A 24182-nucleotide genomic window follows, 5' to 3' on the forward strand; every position below is an offset into this window, starting at 1 on the left:
ATAATTTTTTTGGCAGAGCCTTCATTTTCTAAATTCCAAACAAAAACTTGAGGGATTATTGATGGTCAATAGGTCAAATTAATCGGTTCTACAAAATGAACTTTTATCATGATTTATCAAGACATTTAATAACCTCCCAAAGCGAAGGTTACCATTGCCATTAAATTTCAATGTATGAAAATTCCTTCATAACCCAATTTCTCCCACACTTTTACAAAAATAAAAGTTATAACGTATATTTGGAAGTAGGTCGCTCTAACTAGGTATTCGCCTATCACGCCGGTTCTATTGTGAGTTCACGCAAATACGTCACATTAGCTATTGTTTATATCGTTAATTCGAGCTCATTACGTTGTATAATGTATTCTATGTTAACGGTCAGTGGCCTATTTACTTTTATGTATTTTATTGCTACATTTACATGATGATTTTAACGATAGATACTTTCTTTCTGATAAAGTTTAATAAAACTTGTGTATATAATTCTATTTTACTCTAGGTAGTGGTAATTAGTAACTTTATTTCTCTATCACATTGTGTACCATTTTTTACTAACCATATCGCAAAGACTATATTTTATTATTATTTATTTATTTTATTTTATTTTATAGTCAAATTATATTTTTTTAGTTTATCTAGGGCTAGTCTAACTTAGGGAACAGTCAAATTAATTGTATCCAACCTTCAAGGTTTTTGACCAATTGGAACCTGTGCGTTGGGATTTGTTTGCAAGCTAAATTTATAATTCATAAATTATAATTGGATTTTAAATTTTAAAATTTGCTTGCAAACAAACCGCGATGGGGTTTGTTCCCATTGGTCAAAAACCTTAAAGGTTTGATACAATATACTAATATATACTAATTAAATACAATTAATTCAGTATCGTGGAACGCTTGGGTATTCTTTCTATATATTAGGGAACAGTGCAAGTTTCTTCAAAATCGCTTATGTTGCTTTTGAGATATAGATTTAAATGTGTTTGTGTGTGGTTTCATTATTTTAATTATTTATTTATTAAATGACAACACAATTTACAACCTTAAGTAGTGTAGTCATTTAGTATTTAGTTAGCTTGAAAAATCTTAAGCTAACCAGCTTGAGATTTTTCAGTTCAAAAACTAATTTCACGCTGACAAACGCGGGTCTGCCAGTTAAACGATAAATTCATAACATTATGAGAGTATACATAGTTACGTAGCTACTTGGTGGTAATTACCTACGTATGTATAGCGATTAGCGTATATTTGAAACTAGGCTACTGGTTTTACCTATAATATGCGTGCCGGTTGAATACTCTAATATTGGATGGAATTTCACGCAGATTTGTCACAGATTTTGTCAATTAATTAATCTTGTTTCGCTCGTATTTAAATTAGCTATTATAAATTGAGGGTTTTAAAGCAACTTTGTACTATACATAAATGTTTGTGTTATTTTTGTAATAGGTACTCGTGTGAAATCTGTATGGTTTTATAGTGAAATACAGTTAAAGTATTATTGAAGTTTAGTTACCTTTTTTAATTACTAGCGGATGGGACCACGGGAATTGCTTATCAATGGCATAATAACATACCAAAAACTTACCAATGGTAGGATGTGATAAACTTTCAGTTTTTGCACAATTAACAAATCCTGGCCATCGTCACAGGCTCTTGAAGGTTAAGTAATAATATTTATTTATTTCATGTTCAAGCATTTTACATTTTACAGTATAATAATTATACTAGTTGCACTATATTATACAATGCAAGTTATGGATACCCAGTTTGGGCGTAGCCTTAGTTGTTAAGTGAGTGATAGGGAGACCGATTTTATTTTTGGATTTTATCTTTATCATTCATGTAGTCATTTACCGTGTAGAAGCACTTTTCGACCAGAAAGACCCTTAATTTCTTTTTGAATGCAATATCTATATATATTATAAGAAGTGTGGTAAGATATTGTCAACATTAGCTACTGACAATGTATAGGGTAAGGTAGTCCCTAAGAAAATAACAATGTCATATGATGAAGTAAGTGACGCCGTGGTATGACTTTCGGCAACCTTACCCTACATGATGTCGAGTAGCGGACTAACAATTTTAGCGTGAAATACAGTTTTTCATGAATTCCGCGGGAACAATGGATTTTTAAACCCCTCTCTACCTACCAGTGAAAGTCCCGTTTAAATCCGTACAACCGGTCTAGAGATTAGCCCAAACAGACAGACAGACGAAAATTTAAAAATACTTGATTGTGTATTAGTATCGTGTAAACGCTGTGCGTGCTGGTGGTTGCTAGAATGGCGACCCCGCATTAGAAAGCGCAGTGTTGGTCGATCCCCCACCCGGTGGACTGACGACATCAAGCGAGTCGCAGGGATTCGCTGGCTCAGCACCGTGATGCTTGAAAGTCCCTACAAAAGGCCCATATCCTGCAGTGGACGTCCATCGGCTGATACGATGATGATCGTGTAATACCTAAAATCACTTAAGAAGATACAGTTATCTTGAAATCATAAACACTTCAATTTTATTTATATGTGTTGATAGTATGGTGTGAGGGAACTCCACACCGTTACGTTTATGAGCTGTATGTCATCACCGACAACACGCACAGTAATCGTATATACTCGTAAAATGAGTTTTAATTTGTCAACGTTGCTTGACATTTTTGTCTCGTTAAATGAAGCATTGTTTGGATAGCGGGTGGAGGAGGCCGAGGTTAGAGGGTGGCCTGTTTACACTATAGCTAGGCTATTATAATAATATGATTTATTGCTCAATCGGCGACTGCCGCCAACGAAGGCTCCGTAATTTCACCTGAATTTTGTTCACGTACGCGCACTTACGTCAAGGAATTTAAACCATGCTTTACCGTGTAAAGCCTTTGATATGGATATCTTATGTATTTGTATATTGTTTGCGATATATTAAATTGGAATCTCTGTGTTTTTTTTTTCATAATAATAATTGATATTTAATTTAATATTTGTGATTTTAATAATGAAACAAAAGTTAACATGTGTGTGATTGGTATAATATAAAGTGTAATAACTACTATATTAATTAATTTCTTATTACAAAATTTTCGTCAAACAAATGTCCAAAAAGAATACTTCTCTAAATATCTAAATCAAAAAAATATGTATTTATATATTATGGTAGCGGACGCCTGCGACTTCGTCCGCGTGAAATTTAGTTTTTCACAAATCCCGCGAAAACCATGGATGAAAAGTTAATCCAGACTAAAATCTATTTCCATTCCATATTTCAGTAAATCAGTTTAGTAGTTGCGGCATTAAAGAGAAACAAACATCCATACAAACTTTAGCGTTTATAATATTAATAGGGAGGATTTGAATTGAGAATTTCAGCTGTTATTGTATGATATTTGTTTACTACGAAACCATAATAAGTAAGTAATAAAAAAGAAATATTCAGACAAACTATTATTATTTAACAATAAGAACTTTAAGAGTGGCAGTGTTTCTCTTTAAGTAAAATTAGCAAAGAGTTTGAAGTACTTGAAGACTTGGAAGTATTTGTACGCCCCTCGTCTCGAGGGTTGGGGTAAAGGCTCGTTCACATTAGTGATCAAATCATGACGCAAAAGTCACTTTTAGCACTTAATATGGTTCTAATATTTCTGGAACCTTTTATAAGAAGCAAACCATGGTGATATTGCGTTTACCTTCCAAGCGATCTTCCAGATTAAACTTTCTTTGTCTTTTAGTTCGTCCGATAACAAAATATGTAATCTGAAAATTGACAATCTATTCAAATGATAAACACTTCTAACTTTTCAGATGTGTATTTTGAGAAGGTAACTATCACGACCTTCAAATGGTGAAGGAAAAATAACGTGAGGAAACCTGCAAACCTGAAAATTTTCTGAACCCTTTACGTGTGTGAAATCTACATTGGGCCACCGTGGTGAACTATTAGGCTAACCCCTCTGAAAGGAAATTCGTGCAACAGAGAACAAACACACACTTACACACAATCTTTCGCCTTTATGATATTAGTGTGATACCCGTGCGAAGCCGGAGCGGGCCGCTATGTTTCATATACAACGTTCACAGTTTTTCTGTTGTGTAATTAGTATCAGCAGTGCAACCGTGCGAAGCCGGGGCGGGTCGCTAGTTATACATATAAACCTTCCTCTTCAATCACTCTTTTTATTAAAAAAAATCGGTTGTCTGTAAAGACGGTTTACTGACGATAGTTCAACGTGACAACGTCAGAAAATACTGATGGAATGGTTGCGTTTTTCAAAAGAAATTTTCAATTAACGTATTTAAAACAATAAATAAATAAAATACTGTTCGTTTTTCTAAAATACGTTTTAATAATCTTCAAAGACCAGAATATATTTTATTTCTTGTAAAAAAGTTGGCAACCTTATAGCGAGATATACTTTATTTCTTGTAAAAAAAGTTGACGACGGAACGACGCCTGACGTCATTTTTTTCGAGTTTACATCTGCCTTCATCGAATTATAAGACGTTGTCACGTCAAAACCGCATTTAAATCCGTTGCGTACTTTTAAAGATTTAAGCATACATAGGGATGTAGGGACAGAGAAAGCGACTTTGTTTTATACTATGTATATAATGTATATCGATACCTACTATTTTTTTAGTAGTTCAATATGGAACCGCCTTTATGCAATATGTCCGCCGCCGCGCAGTCTGATGCCAACGCCCTGTAATCTCGTTACATGTTGAACTTCTTAAGATTCTTTTAGGGTTTTAAATTGTCCTAAGGCAACTTAAAAAATATTTCATATCTTTTACGATAATAGTTGGTGGAAAGAACAGATGATCCCCCTGATATTTAGTAGAAAACCAGTGGCGTTCAAACGGTTTTTAACTAGGGTAAGCATCACACATGGGTACAAACTGTAAAATGGAAAATTCCTTCAGCAAAACAAGTTTATAATGAGTCCTTAGTGTATATAGTGCATTTTCGCATCTATAGAGTGCACACCTATGCCTATAACAGTGTGCCTAGTAGGAGTTTTAAATGTTTTCATACTGTTACTATCGCGTTAACGTAAACGCGAATTTATATGGAAGTGAAACAGTTGTGGCATGGCTAATACTCTACGGCCAAAGATGTACCGCTAAACGATTTAGCGTTCCGGTACGATGCCGCGAGAAACCGTCAGAGGTATATGTAGAATGAACTTGTAGACTAGACTGCATTGTCACTTTACATTAGGTAAGATCGCAGTTAAGGGCTAACTTACCATAGAATAAAATAAATGTGTTACAAAATTCTATTAGAAAATCATCCATATACATAAAGAATTTTATGGTACAAGTGTGTGTGTTTGTGAAAGGAAAAGTTTTCAAAAACTCAACTGTGACTTAGAGTGAAAACAAATGTGATTTTTTTTGTATCTTGTGTAAAAAGCCACCATTCGTTGAAATGCAGGAGTCCCTTAGATTTGCATATTTTTACAGTTTGTACGGAATATAAATTTGTAACCATATGTTGTAACACAAAAGGATTTCGAGGAAGAAAATCCGACCAATCGTAATCTCTACTGTTAGATCAAACTTGAATCTTGGACAATCTATACTAATATTATAAAGCTGAAGAGTTTGTTTGTTTGCGCTAATCTCAGGAACTACTTGAAAAATTGAATTGAAAAATTCTTTCAGTGTTCTATAGGTAATTTATCGAGAAAGGCTTTATATTATCCCCGTATTCTTACGGGAACGAGAACCACGCGGGTAAACCGCGCGGCGTCAGATAGTTTTACATATAATTTAATTCATTCATTCACACATTAAAATACACAGCGAGAAAATGGCGTGATAAGAGCTTTGAACGAGGTGGTAACAAAGAATAATACTTGAATACTGATTGAGTTTTACTTTTTAGATACTTGAGTTTTTGTGGACTTATTTTTAGACTGTTTCAATCCCTCATAGTTACAATTTTAAGCTAAAGAAAAAAGTCAAAATTCATCATTACAACCCATATTTAGCTCACTGTTGAGCACGAGTCTCCTCTCAGGATGAGAAGGGATTAGGCCTTAGTCGATCACGCTGGCCAAGTGCGGATTGGCAGACTTCACACACAAAGAATCTAGAAAATTCTCATGTACGCAATCTTCTTCACGTTGCTTTACCTTTACCACGTGATACGTGATATTTAATTTCTTATACCTAATGGACATAACTGAAAAGTTGAAGGTGCATGCCCCGGACTGGAGTCGACCCTACGCCCTCAGGAACCGAAGGCAGAGGTCATATTCACTGGGCTATCAATGATATGATTAGTATAATAAATATTGATTAAAAATTCCAGAAAGTAGGTAAACCCACACATCACAAATAGGTATTTCAATATAGCCATTAAGATTCACGATGAAAGCCCCCTCATTCCTGAAACAATACCTATTTCTTCTGTAAATGCGGGATTCCTTTATTTTGTTTCAGCTACAGTTTCATTAAGTGCGAAATGTTGGTGTCGTTTTTTCTTGGCGACGCCGGCGGCAATCCCCCCGATTTTTCAACTTTATTGTCGAGCCAAGTCCCGGCCGCTTTGGCTCTAGTCTTCTTCGCAACTTATTATGATACCGCCTATTTCTACTCTGAGACTGTGGAAACTCATCTATACACTAGTATGTAAAACATAATGAGGTTTTTACATCTCCAGAACATTTAAACGAATCTGAAAGAAGGAAAAATGGTTATAATCTGTAATTGCAGATATAACTTACGAATCTAGTATTCCCAGACGGGGTCAATGCGGATGAAACCGCGGGGCACATCTAGTAATACGTAAACTAAACATGTGCGAGATGCGTGATAATTTCTTTATGTTGAATAGCTAATAATTAAAATGTCCATGTTTCCCGTAGAAACAAAAACTTTCATACGTTGGCTATCCAAATTTTTCAATAATTCAATTTAGTTGACCTACTATCTAGCTACTTGTAGCAATTATTAGTCGATTCTCGTAAGTAGTAACGTAAGTTTAATCGGTGTACACTTCCATTCTTACTTTCCACTACTACGAGTACTTAAGAAGGAAGGAATAATAAGTAAGCTATCCTTTAAAGATAGATATGAGTAATCGCGGACTTTTTTTTTTGTAAAAATGAGGAATACCCCAACATGTATTATTTTGGTACACTCCAAGAGATACAGCGTTTTCGATGAAAACTCACAGGGGGTTTGCTTTTCCGACACTCTCAAATATCGTCATATTTCAACTAATTTACAGAAAACTTCATAAATTAATAACTATATCAACCTCCTAAACGTACTCTATCGAGTAGTGAAGAAATAGTGAAGACAGACAGCCGCAGCGTGGGACATTTTGCTATAATATGTAAAGATTACAACGTATAAGATAGTAAAAGTTCCTGTATACCTAAGAGCTTTCTTAATTCTCTACACATGTGATCAATCTGACACTTGCGCTTGCTCAACAGTGAGACGAATATAGTGAAACTATACTAAATATCAAATCAGTCGGGGAGTATATAGTCTTGGAGACCCTATGATGAGTCAGTCAGTCAGTTACGAGTATGTAGTCATGAAGAAAGCGGGAAGATCGCCGCTCGCTACAATAAAATGGGATACAAGTAAGTTCGCGTTTTTGCCTCGTAGTGAGCGTCCAGTCCACAACAGTATAAGGACGGGTGGAAGTTTTAATTACTTCGTCTCTCCTTGAGCTTGTTCCTCCGATGGGACTATTCTCGCAACTAAAAACTCTCATTTATAAACTGTTCTCAGGACCTCTTAGCGAACTTGCTAAACGTAATATCTCGAGCTGGTAATTACGACACGAAATTAACGAAATAAAGAAAAGGGTGAAGAGAAATTCTTCTCATAAAAATATCTAAGCCGCTTTATGGAGCAATTACTTACGATTTGGACTGTAATGTAAGAATAACTTTAAATTGTAAGGATTTTCTGAACGTGTAGATCTCATGATTATACTCGTAATATAGGTATATAGCTGGATTTTATATTTTACCGCCGTGATAACTGTGAGCAGTATAGGAATATAAAAAAATATAACAAAAAATTTTAAAGGCATAATTTTTATTGGTTACATTTTTTTTAAAAGCGAAAATGCGTTGTTTTATTACTGAGAGGTCCCGGATTCGATTCTAATGTTTTTTTTAATTGACTCTTGTCTAGCTAAGTGGTCCATTTCGGCTATAGCTATAGCTATGTCTGGCTAAGTACTGAAAATGCGTTGTTTTATTACTGAGAGGTCCCGGATTCAATTCTGTTTTTTTTTAATTGGCTCTTGTCTGGCTTTGCTTTATTTCGGCTATGGCTAATTATCAACCTACTAACAGTTACTGTGTAAGGTATACCTATACGTAAATAGATTAAACGCATCTCTTTCAACTTGAAGGAATTGTCTTAACTTTCGCATTAACTTTTCAATTAATAAAAATAATCCATAAAAATAATTTGACCTTTACAAATGTAATAAGTATAGTTTGTAACTTAACAACAGTTAGATATGTCGTTTTATAATATACGAAAAATTTTCGCCATTACTTGTATTTTTTTATAAAAAAACATACGTGCGTCCTATGTCCAATAATACGAGAAGCAAACTTGTAGTTTCTTTTATATTTCTTTTATTTGTTCTTTTCGCGTGTGCTTAGAACCATACGGTGCACTTTACGAATAACTACGGTACTATTTACCCAACTACTGTGAATTAAACGAAGGGTAACTTAAGAAGGTCATCATCATTATCATCATCATCATATCAGCCGATGGACGTCCACTGCAGGACATAGGCCTTTTGTAGGGACTTCCAAACATCACGATACTGAGCCGCCTGCATCCAGCGAATCCCTGCGACTCGCTTGATGTCGTCAGTCCACCTGGTGGGGGGTCGGCCAACACTGCGCTTACTAGTGCGGGGTCGCCATTCCAGCACTTTGGGACCCCAACGTCCATCGGCTCTTCGAACTATGTGCCCCGCCCATTGCCACTTCAGCTTCGCAACTCGTTGAGCTATGTCGGTGACTTTGGTTCTTCTGCGGATCTCTTTATTTCTGATTCGATCACGCAGAGATACTCCTAACATAGCTCGTTCCATCGCCCGCTGTGTGACTCTGAGCCTTCTTATGATTCGTTGAAGGTTATACAGGTTTACGCACCGACCTCGACACATCCCGACGAGGAGGTTGAGGTATTGTATGAGGATATTTCTAAAGCCATACATGCCTCAAACTCTTATGACAATGTTGTGATGGGGGATTTTAACGCAAAGTTGGGCGGACGTAGCGGTTCAGAGTTGAAAGTGGGACGATTTGGATATGGGCAACGGAACGACAGGGGCCAAATGTTGGCTGACTTCATGGAGAAGGAGGGCCTCTTTATGATAAGAAGGTCAGATCATTTTAAATCCGTTGAAGGGCGATTTTTTTTAAAGAAAAAACAATTGTCGTTAAGTGCCGGTTAGTCGTTGATTCCGGAGGATTTAGGTTAAATCCGGTCCGGGCATGTACCTCCAATTTTTCAGTTATGTGAATTTAAAGAAATTAAATATCACGTGTCTCAAACGGTGAAGGAATAATATCGTGAGGAAACCTGCATACCTGAGAATTTCCTTAATTCTCCACATGTGTGATTTCTGCCCATCCGGATGTGGCCAGCGTGGTGGACTATTGGCCTAACCCTTCTCATTCTGAGAGGAGACTTGTGCTCAGCAGTGAGCCGAATATGGGTTGATAATGATTATGATGATGAGATTTTATGCACACTACTAGACTTTGACTAATGAAAGTATATAGAGACTGAAATCGTCCGGCAAATAAAAAATAACCACTAATCTTTATTTAAAAAACGTAGTTAATAGGTATATGTGTGAAAACGTTACTACATATTGAAAAATAAATAAATTGCAATTATAAAACTTGAGTTATTTAAATATTTGAAGTATTGTTTTGGGAACGCCCTCCATGTTGTTTTTTTTGTCGATCGATTTCAGTCTCTACTTTCATAAGCCAAACTGTAGATACGAATTTCGACTTTCCAATCAGAAAATATTTTCAATTCGGTGCGAGCGATTCGTAGGTATATCCGAGAGTCGAAGACTCGGGTATACGCAAGCATAACCGCCAAGCATACTCGAGGCAATGTAAAGTCACCAACCAAAATTTTCCAAATCTATATTGTCTATTCAGATGGGATACAGAAAGAGCTTTGCTCTCACAATAAGGTTTTTGACCCTGAAGCGTCATGTCTACCTATGTTCATATCGTATTGATTTTCCAAACAGTCTAAACCACGGGTCGTATACAGTGGCGTAGCGTGCCTTGGAGCCCTGTATCAAAATTAGTTGGAGGGGGCCAGGGTAAAGTTTTCTCACAAAATAAAAAAATAAATATGAAAATTTCCATTTACGGGAAAACAAATATTCCTTTTTTTAATTTTGTCATTTCTGAAGGTAAACTCTATAGGCCTTGGAAGGGCTCTGTATCAAAATTAGTGGGGGGGGGGAGGTAAAGTTTTCTCACAAAATAAATATGACAATTGGCATTTTTAGGCTGCACGCTTTTGGTAAAAAATATATTGCTTTTTTTAATTTTGTAATTTCTGAAGTTAAACTCTATATACAGCTTTTTATACGATTTTTTACTAGTTTAGCTAGATAGCACCAGATTAAGTGACATTGACATTACATTTTACTAATTTTTGTTTTCACACGTAAGGCCCCTGTAGTTCGGGGCCCCGTATCATTGATACGGCGGTAGCTACGTCTCTGGTCTTTTACTAAGAAACTGCTAAATCACAACTCTTCCCATTAAGGGAGGCAGGCTCGGAAAATCTTTACGGAAATACTTCGTTATAACATTTTGCATTTTGCAAGGAGGCCCGAACACAAAGATTGGGGTAAAAGATCGGAGACAATCGGTGGCAATTAGCGGAGCGAATCATTCCGATCAATAGGTGCTTTTGTTCTTAGCCATTGAAATCATAAAGTATTTGCGTTTTCAATGAACTGTGTTCAACATTAAGTTAAGAGGTAGATGACGATAGTTCTAAAATTTTGGCTTTCAACTATGTTTATTAAGGACCCATATTCCGCTCACTGTTGAGCACGAGTCTCCTCTCAGAACGAGAGGTTACGCGCTGGTCCAATACACACATAGATAATAAAGGAATTTTTCTGGTATGCAGGTTTCCTCACGATGTTTAAGCGTTTGAGACACGTGATATCAAGAACAACTCAACATGAGAAATTTATCCAAGGCACTGACTTATCTACTGCTTATTAAACCGTCTCGATACATACGTAGAATGTAACGTGAGAATACGGGAATAAAATAGAGCCTATAAAAATAACGTGACTTCTTGTAGGTAAAAGAATTTTCATTTTTTTTTTTTTTCTGTCTGAGTAGGTGCCGATAGCTCCCTGCGGAACCACTACGGCGTCACCGGGGGGGTTGGGCGAGCGCAGAAGCATCGCCTGATGTGACCCGAAGGCTGAAAGAAAGATAGAGGACGGAACGGCTCTCTAAGGGCGTCTCCTATGAGACTCGGACCTCGGCTTAGAAGGCCATTCTGGAGGAGGTAACCGTGACCTGAGTGAATCAGTCCGGACGCCCCCAAGATCGTGAGTTAGAAAACCCACGTCCGGGTGACGTTAGATATCGGGGACCTCGTCTTCGCCGGCGAAGACGCTGTGTAGCTTGTGATTGTGTTACCTGGGAAGCATTGTCGGTTGTTATGTCATCGTCTGGATCGTAAAGGACGTTCTTGGGACGCCTCTGCTTGCAGTTAGCGTTTAGGTTGGGAGTGTAATTGCAGGCCTCAACCACTAGTTGGTTGGGATGGATGGCAGCTCTGTCAAAATAGTTTTGAAAGAGCTGTTTCATGTACTTAGCTATTGTCGGTAATTCTAGATCTCTATGGAGGTCATTATTGCGTAAAAACCACGGCGCGCCCGTGATTTGACGCAGAAAACGATTCTGTAGGGTTTGAAGCGGCCTAAGGGTCGCTTTTGGACGGTGGGCAAAGACTACACTAGCGTAGGTTAAGATCGGACGGATCGTAGTTTTATAAAGCGTTAGCTTTGAGCGGAGGGACAATTTACTTTTCTTATTTATCATAGCGTAAAGGCGGTGCATTACGTATGCGGCCTTTTTTCTCGCTTTGTTAACGTGCATGGAGAAGCTCATGCGGTTATCGAAGGTAACGCCTAGGTACTTGGCAGTACGTTGCCAGGGGATGGGTGCTCCGTAAAGGGAGACTTCTTTGAGTCCGGACTTGAGACGGGAGACCGCTTTGCCGGTGAAAAGCACGGCTGCGCTTTTCTCTGGGTTGACTTCTATACGCCAAAGGCGGAACCATTTACCTATAATGTTTACCGCCTTCTGGAGGCGGGCTCTAATGTGGACCCGGTTTACTGCCGTCGCGTACAGTGCGGTGTCGTCCGCAAACTGGGCGACGTGTACGCCCGGGTGGTCGGTGGGAATGTCGCTTGTGAAGAGCGAGTATAAAAGCGGGGAGAGCACGGAGCCCTGAGGGACTCCTGCGCGAATCTGTCTGGGTGAAGAGAGAGTGCCGTCTATACGGTACCTGAAGGTGCGGTTGGACAGAAAGCTGTGTAGCAAGCGTACCATTTTGTTTGGTACGCCGAAACGGTTTAGTTTGAATATCAAGCCTTCGTGCCAGACGCGGTCAAACGCTTTAGCTACGTCAAAGAAGAGCGCCCCGGTGGCGATGGGGTTATGAAATGTATTAAAACCGGTTAGAATGTGCTCCGTGAGGCGGTGCACTTGATGAACACATGAGTGTTTACATCGAAATCCAAACTGTTGTTTGATGAGAAGTTGCTTTTCATCGCAATTGGCTTTGAGACGATTCAAAATGATTATCTCATACACCTTGCCAATGGTGTTGAGAAGACTAATTGGGCGGTAGCTAGTCGGGAGGTAAGAATTTTCAAAACCGATTCAGTAGACACAGAGACACACCTACAATACCACAACTTTATCTCTTTATAATATTAGTATAGATTAATATACTACAACTATAGATAACTGTAAAATATCATAATAAAAAAAGCATAAAAATACAGCCTTGGAGTACAGTGCCCGACTCCACTGTAATCGGACATTACGAAAACTCTTTTCTTTGTGAGAGTAATGGGGCTCCATCTAAGTTTGCAAAGAGAAAATGACGTAGTTTGCTTTATGCAGAAGATTTTAGTAACAAAATGTTCAAAGGAAACTGAAGAAAATAATTGCATTTTTATGCATCGAGACGATCTCTGAGCAAGTTTGTATGGCACAAGTACATAAAATACCGACAATAGTCTAGCTCTTGTACTTCAGAAACCAGTAGGCTATATTTTAACCGACTTCAAAAAAAGGAGGAGGTTCTCATTTCGACGCGTATGTTTTTAATTTTTAATGTTTGTGGTAACAAACATTAAAAGAAAGCACATACCTCATAACTTCGTCATTTCTTAACCAATTTCAATCATGAAATTTTAGGATTTTCAGACAGTTATTTCAGAAACGGCTTTAATTAATACGCCACTGGTTTGGCATCGCCTTCAAAGTGATCAAATGGTAGCACTTTCGATTTGTTTAATATACATATCACCAGGCAAATTAATATTTTTCCTTGTAAATTTTGGGGTGGGTCAACCTTATCATTTAGGGGTATGAAAAATAGATGATGGTCGATTAACAGACCTATCGAACGATATGCACCCACTGTTTTATAAAAATCGGTCCAGCCGTTTCAGAGGAGTTTGGTAACAAACACTGCGACACGAGAATTTATTTACAATGTACATATTATATACGTTCTAAACCTTACATTCAATATAAATGAATGTAAGGTATGATAGATATAATATGTATGAGTATATAGGTATGAGCTAACTTTCCTCTAACTTTGGTAATGCAGAGACTTTAAGAAAGTTCTTGAGGTTGTGACGCGAGGCACCTCTAATGGCTAAAAGTTGCCTGTTAACATTTCTTGCAAACCAACTAAGTAAAAGTATAATGAAATGTTATCGTTGGTGGGTACTTAATAAAAGAGTTACCCTAAATATGCAAAAAGGGAAAGGAGTTATAAATGTGAATGTGTTTTCTTGCGTTTTCGTGCCATACCTACTCGACGACTTAACTAACACGATACCTTAAATATGGGTTAAATCAATGTTGTTTTCCCTCAAAGATAGTGAATTAGTCTGCTGGTTAGAGAATATCTGTACCTACCCACATAATAGAGAAATGCAAAATGAAAAATCAAAGAAGGAAAGATGGAAAAGTGTGACAGAGGATTCTTCATCAAACGTCAACAAACAGTTGTACATACTGTTTGTTGACGTTTGATAGAAGAATAAAAGCGTAGAACATTATACATTGCTGAACGGGCTGAACCCGCTTAGCGTGGTTAAGAACAAAGTGATAAAGAAGTTTATACTCATATGTCACTGATGATAGCTGATGACTGCGAATTAGTTCACGTGAATATACATATTGTAATTCTTACGATCCATCGGGAACTCTTTAATTTTCCGGATAAGTATCTGTAGCTATGTGCTACTTCAAATACTTATCCTGTAGTTTTTGTGTGAGAGTTACTATCACATGCTTACAATCTTTCGCATTATAGTATTACTAGCGGACGCCCGTGACTCGTCTCGACTCGTCCGCGTCAAATTCAGTTTCTCGCAAATCTCGCAAAAGCCATGATTTTTTTTCGGGATAAAAAGATAACATGTGTTAATACACTATCTTCGTTTAAATTTCAGCCAAATTGGTTCAGTAGTTGCGGAATAAAGAGTAACAAACATCCATACAAACTTTCGCATTTATAATAATATTAGGATTAGTATAGTACATACTAAAGTAAATTCCGTATATTACAAATGTCGTTATTTTCAGCGGATAATGGACTCAGCAGAAGCGGCGGCACTGTCGGCGGGAAGCAGCAGTATAGACGGCTCCCCGGGCTCATACTACGACGCGCGCTGGTTGAATGTCCACGCCGACGATGGCACTCTATCTTCGAGAGCAAGACGCCTGCTACTGTCCCCTAGCAGACACTTCGACCATATCGCCGTCAATACCAGCTACAGTGCGGTACTTATGCCTCCGAAAGTTAACACTGAAGGTAGGCATTACGTATTTAATAGTTTCAATTCCGATATTGTTCGAATTTTTTTAGAGGCTCTGGAATCACTTTCTCTAAAATTAAATGTAGGTAAATGTAACTAAGACGACGATCAGACGTAAAAAGCCCAGTGGATATGACCTTTGCCTTTGATCCGGAGGGTGTAGGTTCGAATCCGGCCCAGGGCATGCACCTTCAACTTTTCAGTTATGTGCATTTTAAGAAATTAAATATTGAGAATTTTCCTAATTTTCTACGTGTGTGAAGTCGGCCAATCCGCATTGGGCCAGCGTGGTGGACTAAAACCTAATGCCTTTCATTCTGAGAGGAGACTCGTGCTCAGCAGTGAGTCGAATATGGGTTGTTGATGATGATGATGAAATGTGAATATAATTATTATTCTCTAATATATATTTCAATATTATAAAGATGTAGAGATTCTGAGCCTGTGAGGTTGTAAGGGATGTTCAACAGAACGGATTTTGAAAATTCTTTTACCAATATAAAGCCACGTTAATTGTGAGTATGGCTATTATATCATTAATCCATAATCCCACGTAAATGGGTATTACGCGGGAGAAACCACGGGGTAACTATATAATGTACCACAAGACCAAAGGAATCTAAGCAATCACATTTCAACGTAGCAATTGGCATTCACCATTTTTTATAAATTTTCTGAAGATAAAATTTTATTTTCTGAATCATTTACAACCTGCGCGAAACGACCTGTTTCATTTAGTTCAACATGAACAATCAGTTAACTAATTTCTTGTTAAAAGGAAATAAATGGCAAGCTTTACATATTGTTTGACATCAGTTGTTACCTACCTAAGTTATATAAATACTTGAAAGTTGCAACAACTTAACTAAAATACAGAATATACAGTGTTGTCAGGCTAAAATTTTATAAGCGGCTAAAACGTTTCTGAAATCGCACATTGTTGCCAGATGTCACGGATTAAATATTCCCATGTGCCGCCAATCCGCTTCGCTTGAAACATCTAGACGAAACACGCTCCTTCCTACATTTCAATTCTCCTCTGGAAATTCAATAAACATAATGTAGTCCAGCTTTTGAATATTTATTTAACTCTTCAAATATTGGTAGGTACGTGCGCCGTGAACCTATTCTAGTAATTGAATATTCATTTCCACAATAATAGTTATTTAAAAGATTTTGCCTTTACTATTTCGCCTAAGATTCTACTTCGTCATTAACAACCCATATTTCGCTCACTGTTGAACAGTCTCCTCTCAGGATATAGATCTACAGGGAGATGGATTCTACTTTTTGATCACAATAATATATAATGATATAATAAAGCTGAAGAGTTTGTTTCTTTGTTTGAACGCGGAAATCTCAGGAACTACTGGTCTGATTTGAAAAATTCGTTGTAGTGTTTTGTGCCCATTTATCGAGAAAGGCTATATATTCCTACGGAAACGGGAACCACACGGGTGAAACCGCGCGGCGTCAGCTAGTCACTAATAATAATTAAGAGTTCTTGGTAGTTATTAAATAATTTGCATTTATTTGGAAGCTTTTTCTTTTGTTAAATTATTTTGTTAAATTCTATTTATACTGTTTGCTCTTAATGAAGTGCTCTTCTACGAGTAATATAAAAAACGAGATTATTTTTTCTTAATAAAATCAAAACTCTATTCAAATTCTCATATCTTAATAACGAAAGATCTAATCCAATTAGTCAGAGAGTGGCATCTCCAAATGACGTCCGGTTTCTCAGATGAATAGAACCTAAATTACTGCATCAGCTCTTACTTAATTGAATAACTTTGAATACTGATAATATGAAAAGCTAAATTAATGTAATAATAATATATATATATATATCTTTTAAAAATAAAATACTGATTGAATCTAAAAGACAAAAATGAACGTTATAACTTTCTACTCGTATTTCTAAGATTTCGATAAGGTAAGTACAGTAGTTATTTTAATCCTTAATTAATCGAATTTTCTATGAACATGAACTTTTATTTATAAAATTATAATGTACAAAACCACCAAATAATTTATTATATTTATTGATAATATTTATTATTTTAATATTATATATTATTTAAATATTGTTTAGTGCTACGTTCTGATCGGTTTTTAGATAATACGTATCAACTGTATGAACATTGTACGGTCTATTCGTATATACAATAAGTATATATTATACAAAGTGTTTTAATGGAAAAGTAATTTGCTTATCCGTAATATTTAATAACACCAGTTGCTTTTAGTAACGTGCGGCGGAGTGACAGTGGCTTTCGCCTTAAATAATGACACGTAATATATTGTTGACATGCGAGGGAGGGGGCGACACCCGCCTAAAGGTTTCGCCGCATTGAGGGGATCGGCGAGATAAAATTTGTATAACAAATATTGTAATTTTTATATTTTATTTATACTAGGTCGGATTGCAGTGAGCTCGGATGTACGTTACATAATGTGCTCGTGCTTCACTGATATTACATTTTTTTTTATTCTTTACAAGTTAGCTCTTAACTACATTCTCACCTGATGGTAAGTGATGATGCAATCTAAGATGGAATCGGGCTAATTTGTTAGGAGGAGGATGAAATCCACACCCTTTTCGGTTTCTACACGACATCGTACCGGAACGCAAAAACGCTTGGCGGTACGTCTTTGTCGGTTTACATATTGTTCAGATATGCATTACTGATGCTCAAGATACACTTAGATGTAAAACCATCCTTTCATATAATATACATATTTTTAATAATAAAATAACCTATATTTGGTTAATATTTTAAGCTATTGCATAGCTTCTATAGCGGGCTTTGAGCGTGGCGACCGAATCAAGAAATTCCGTAACGAAAATAAACCTAACACCCAAGCCGTGCATCAAGTTAACTTCGACGTTATCATATTGAGTCAACTGGACAAATGGTGTGAAACTAAGGGGCGAAACTTATTAAACCATAGTCCCATTCCAGCTCAACGTATGCATCGGTTTTGAAATTAAATATACGTTAGGGGTCTATGTTTAATTTGCGTAGCGAAATTAAAAATAAATGGGTTATGAAGTTTTATAATGAAGTTAAACAAAATGCTTCTTTTCAATAATAAAATCCGTTGAAAAATTAATGAATAATGAAAATAGTTTAAAAATAAACGTAATGATAACGTAATGATAGTTAAGAACGAGCAAAGCAATCATCTTAAGCATGTGTCTTGCCGTATACTAAGTAATCACAAATCTATTACTTTAACAAAGGTTCTGACTTGACACATCTCAAATGTGGGCCACGGTGATATTATCCAAGGGGTACCGACCCCCTACGCCGCAGTTATATATAAGCCTTTAGGGTGACATGATTTATTAACAAATGGACTTCCTGCTGCCTATTTTTGCTTCCAGTTCGGACTGCTACATTTACTAAAGCTACCGACACAATCAGTGAACTCAATTCTCGTTCGAATCGATCATAACTGTTAAAACAAATAGGCTACTGTAAATGTATGAAGCATTATCGTTTGTAAATATTACCTTTGTATTATGGTAATGCGAGTAGATAGGGTTCGTTGACCTTTATTTAATCACGAATCTGTTTGTACAACTATATTCACTCTTGGAAAATAATGGAAATTAGTTTATAAATACGTCCGTCGTGTATGAGCGCATAAGAGAGGCGACATAAGTTTTAATTAAATAATTAATTAATGTTAATTTTCGACTATATAGCAACTCAATTAAATTAAGTTTTTATTCTACTTGTGTAATGTCAAAAATAGTTTGTAATAAGAAATACTCTTAACTACTATATCGCCATGCGACATTTATTAAACATATAATTGAATAAATAGAAATAACATATGTGTATATAAAAAACATAGATAAAAGACATCGATCTAAAAATTAAAAATAGGATTAAACATATTTTTTATCTATCTGTCTGAGACATTATCTTCTATCAATTCTACAGGCAAACCAAAAATAAGCTTTACTGAAAAGCACAAAAGATTTATCATATCAATAGAAAACAAAAACGAATACCACACCGTCGAAGTTAGCCAAAACATCAATAAATAAGTCTTTTGTGCCCAAACATCTTAAAGCCTGAAGTTTGGGTTGAATATTCTCAATTTAGTGCGCTACCATCATAGACAATAGTCCATCAATACAATCGTCAATTAATATCAGCAGATTCAAGCACCATTTCATTGTTTAAATAATAAAAAAATACGGGGACTGCCACGGTATGCATAGAGCATTTTTATCAACTTATGCAGTTATAATTGTTTATTTATGCAGAATTTTTTTCTTCTTTAGTAAAGAATAAAAAAAAATAAAAAATGTATTTACGTTGACTGAAATCGAATTCTGGTTTAATAAGTTGCCCCTAAGTTTCACAGCACTTCTCCAGTTGAATCTATAGGATATCGTCGAAATGTGTTAACTTGATGCACGGCTTGGGTGTTAGGTTTATTTGCGTTACGGAATTTCTTGATTCGGTCGTCGCGCTCAAAGCCTGCGATAAAAGCTATTTAATAGCTTAATATTCAGTTCATAATTTATTACGGCTCGACGTCATTGACAGTCTGCCTTAAACCAGTAAAAAATAAATACCGATTTGCAATCAATCGATAAACTATTACCAACTGAATTTACATACTAACTTGAATTTAAAAACAAAAATATTCTTATTCCAAGCAGGTACTGCTATTTGCAATTCATATAACTTCAAAATATAGTTGGTCGGATGCTAGTTTATAAATACATATTGTAGGATTATAGGCACTCGGGGTTGCGGCTATAAGCTATCACGAGCAAGCACTGTATCAAAGCTTTTAGCCGGCTAAACTCAATTAACCTACATTGAGTTCGGTTGGTACTGAGGGGAACTTTTCTAAGCTTATAGAGGAATCAATGAGGAAAGTTGATTCGGCTACTTCTACTAAGTTTTGTACAATGTTAAAGATTTAAAGTGCTGCATCGTTAGTTCAGTGGGTAAAGGATCATGAGGTCTATGGATCGATTCCAGGGCTATGAAATACCTACTACGCTTTTAAGCCCACCGTCCCGCATTGAAGCGTGATGGTTCTAAGCTCCATATACTCCATATTTCCTATAAGGTGGCTTAACCCTGTAGTGAGCCTATAAACTATACTGGACCTGTAGCCAAGTGTCACATCGATTCTCTTTCTACGATCGCAAACGCTTCGAAAATTTAAAAATGTGTAGGAATGACATTTGCTATCGACAGGTCACGTGATCAAGTTGTCGATCGGATCTGTCTTTCCCATACATTTTTCTAGTTTTCGAAGCGTTAGCGTTTGTAGAAAGAGAATCGACGTGCCACTTGGCAGTAGTACAGATATAGATTAAATTCATTTATTATCCTTTGCGCTTTAGGATGTCTCAGATTTTGAAAATATTTAATTTTAATTATATACATTTTTTTCGTACAGACGGAGAGGTCCAGAATCAAATCGGATGGTCAGAACACTTGGATCCACTGTTTGTGAACAACTACGAAATTGATCCGACTCTGTCTTGGCAGTACTACGCCTCGTCCTCGGGGTTTATGAGGCGGTATCCTGGTATGTACCTGGTTGTGTTTGTTCATATAACATTATTTTAGGAGTAGGTATAAACGGAAGGCGTATGATAATGGCTCATCTACATAACTATACTTTAGCCATACTTGACGTGTACAAACAAATTATAAATACGGGGCCCCCGGGCTACAGGAGCCCCGTATTGCGTGTGAAAGCACAAATAAGTAAAACGTAATCCACAATCTCACTTAATTTGGTGCTTCCCGGAAAAAAACATAATTAGATCGCCTATGAAAAGTTTTCACTTCAGAAATGATGATAGTCCAAAAATTTTTCAATGCATGCATGTATGCATTAAAATGACGCAAGTAGCATTATATTTTTACAATAAATGAATATAAATATTTTACTCTTTACTACTTTTATAGTCGAACAATACGAAAACGAAAATAACAGTGTATTTTTTTTATTTAACAGCAATGTCGTGGCCACCCGAAGATGGATACTCACATCACGCAAGAGACTTCTACGACTTCCGGTCGTCCAACTGGTTCGTAGAGGCGGCAACCTCGCCTAAGGACCTCGTCATCTTGCTGGACGACTCGGACGAACTCAGCTCGTCCAACCGCCAGCTCGCCAAGTCGACCGTCGCCGCTCTACTCGACACACTCGGCCCGAACGACTTCGTCAACGTGTTCAGATACAGCGACTCAGTGTCGGAGCTACATCCGTGCTATACGAAGATGCTTGCACAGGTGAGCTACTTTTACTAATTGACGTGGGGATGACTGAAAGGAGGGTAAAAAAATCTTTTGTAGGTTTGGGTGTACTCTTCTATAACAAGATCCCAAGACTGTGATGGATCTGCCAATGCATAGCTTTAAGCAATGTGTTAAAAACATTAACTTAGTCGAGGTTACTACAACATTGATGAGTTCCTTAAAGATAAAAGCGCTTGGAGGCCATTGGATCAGCTTCCACCTTCACACAGGAAATAAAACTATAAGAAATTGTAATTGTTATCAATTGTAATATTATATGACTTTTTCAAAAGAGCAACTGTTGAGTTTCTTGCCGGTATCTTCTCAGCAGAACCTGCCTTCCGAACCGGTGGTAGAATCTTTACAAATAGTCAACTGACATGTCAAAAGTGCTTGTAAACTGAGCCTACTTGAAAGAAATGATTTTTGATTTTGATTTTGATTTTGACTCGGACAACTCAGTTCGTCCAACCGCTAGATAGTCCAGTCCATCGTCACCGTATTTGCTCGCTGCCCGAACGAGTTTTACAACGTATTCAAATACAGTATTTACCTAACTCTGACCGAGTTGGGCACTATATTATATGAACACGGAGCTTTGTGTGTGCGGAGATACTTGTTTATTTATTTATTTGTAATCAAAAGCGTTACATTACATGATTATTGGAATACATTAACTTACCACTGAGGCCACAAAGATTACAGTATTGATTATATTTTAAGGTTACAATACAGTTTTGAGAATAACATTAACAAATAAAAAGTAAAAATTACCATTGTTACAAATTATAATTTATCAATTAGCATTAAATTAAATTGGTGGGTAGGCAAACTTAGTTTTACTTCATTTTTAACCTACTTTAGGAGGTTTCTCAACTCCGGTTTCATCTTTAATAAAGTTGGAAGGTATGACAGGAGACTTCGTATTATTTTTAGAGACTTGTTGGCAAATTACTCTAGGATACACTAATAATGGAAAAATTCAACCAAACTTCATAAACAAAGATGTACTTTACAAAATGAAAGATTACATTGTAACTATGTTTCGGTTTTAAGTCAAATAATCAATATCAATAGGCAAAATATACGAAATTCCCCGTGAAAAATTTTAACAACTCTAAATCCTAAAAAGTTACTTTTAAAAACACTCTTTGCTAGAGCGATGACCTCGTTAACCTAGTGGAATATGCCAGCACATATCTAGATGACATGAACCAATTTTATTTTCAAAAGACTCTATGCGAGGTCTATTCAGCCGCCTACAAACGTCACACCTGCATAAAGCGTAACGTAACGACTAACGAGAGAATTGTCATTTAATCACCCGAACCTTGCAGACTCCAGTGTTCCTGAAATTACGGACACTTTCACATCTCCCGAACTGTAAATGTTGCACAATAGGCGATTTACATACCTACTAGCATATGCGCAATTCGTCACAAATCTGCTAACAGTTAGGGTTGTCACCTGAAATAAAATGGAATAAAAACCAATTTTGTCACAGTATACCTAACTGGTGTAGAGAAAGCATCTAAAAACGTAGTAAATATTTTGAATAGAAGTAGGCGTTATTTTGGGGATACACATCATGGACAGTGCAAAATGTATTTTGTTTGCTATTCCTCACTAAAAGCTGACACTTTCACTTCGAGGCCGAAGAAATTCTTAGGAGACATTGACTCTACAAAGTACAATTACGAATTGACTGCATGAATAACAAAACTACATTAAACATTATCATCATTATCAACCCATATTCGGCTCACTGCTGAGCTCGAGTCTCTGAGAATAGTCCACCACGCTCGCCCAATGCGGATTGGCAGACTTCACACACGCAGAGAATTAAGAAAATTCTCTGGTATGCAGGTTTCTTCACGATGTTTTTCCTTCACCGTTTGAGACACGTGATATTTAATTTCTTAAAATGCACACAACTGAAAAGTTGAAGGTTGCCCCAGGCTGGATTCGAACCCACACCCTCCGGAATCTAATCTAATATTATAAAGAGGTAAAGTTTGTGGTATTGCAGGGGGTTAATCACTGGATCTACTGAACCGATTTGGAAAAATCTTGATATGATGATGATGTTGATGATGAATAGTTGAACAAAACATTAGATGTTAGTCTTGCTGTGTTGGTAGAGTCAAAAATTAACGTACTTGTAGATCCATAAATACATCTAACAACCCTAAACAAACGAATTACGTTATGAAAATGATTTCCTTGTTCTGAAACTTTTCCATTCAAAATCTAAATCATATTGCGTTTAATTTCCATCAGCAACGTCAAAACGGTTTTGTAGAGCTAGGAAACGATTATGCTGTTGCGTAATTTACATAATCTACCTGCACATATTAAGCGGTGTTAGAATAAATTTCTTGCGTTCAGAACTCGTCTTTTTGAGCATTCGACTATTATTTCTACTGATGGTTGGTCAGTGGCGTACACTTCATACATGCATTAAAGTACTGCATAGCTTGACAAATGTTTTGCTAATGCTTATCAAATGCTCATTTGCCCAGTTAGGTTAAATAGTTTCACTAGTGCATACCCTGATCTACAACCTTATGCACGCCACTGTGTATAGGTAGGTAACGACACAGTCCAACGTGATTCCGTCCTAATTTAGTTATTTATTCCCCCCTGACTACCTATTTTTTATGCTATACCTATATGCAAGAATTTAGCTGCAATAACGCCTGATGCCTGATGAAGTAAAGATGCCACTCTTATTTACACAAAATCGTATCGGGTCGATCAAACA

The 24182-nt window shown here is 36.7% G+C and overlaps 2 protein-coding genes across 4 annotated transcripts in view; one reads left to right on the top strand and one right to left on the bottom strand.

Annotated features, from left to right (window-relative positions):
* LOC112052162 (voltage-dependent calcium channel subunit alpha-2/delta-4) overlaps positions 1 to 24182 on the top strand; it is a 112635-nt gene that overhangs the window by 62680 nt on the left and 25773 nt on the right. For both annotated transcript variants that reach the window (XM_024091130.2, XM_024091131.2), the window contains exons 4-6: positions 14893 to 15121; positions 20568 to 20699; positions 21135 to 21412. In XM_024091130.2, coding sequence (XP_023946898.1) covers positions 14893 to 15121; positions 20568 to 20699; positions 21135 to 21412 — 639 coding nt within the window. The remainder of the gene's footprint in view (positions 1 to 14892; positions 15122 to 20567; positions 20700 to 21134; positions 21413 to 24182) is intronic.
* LOC112052164 (exosome RNA helicase MTR4) overlaps positions 21412 to 24182 on the bottom strand; it is a 42721-nt gene continuing 39950 nt past the window's right edge. Inside the window, exon 19 of one of the 2 annotated variants that reach the window (XM_052883835.1) lies at positions 21412 to 21445. In XM_052883835.1, coding sequence (XP_052739795.1) covers positions 21427 to 21445 — 19 coding nt within the window. In that variant the 3' untranslated portion in view covers positions 21412 to 21426. Of the gene's footprint in view, positions 21446 to 22866; positions 22886 to 24182 lie in introns of those variants that run through there. The other variant, XM_052883842.1, reaches the window with a different exon arrangement.

Source organism: Bicyclus anynana, chromosome 1, assembly GCF_947172395.1.
Source record: "Bicyclus anynana chromosome 1, ilBicAnyn1.1, whole genome shotgun sequence".
Taxonomy (NCBI): Eukaryota; Metazoa; Arthropoda; class Insecta; order Lepidoptera; family Nymphalidae; genus Bicyclus; species Bicyclus anynana.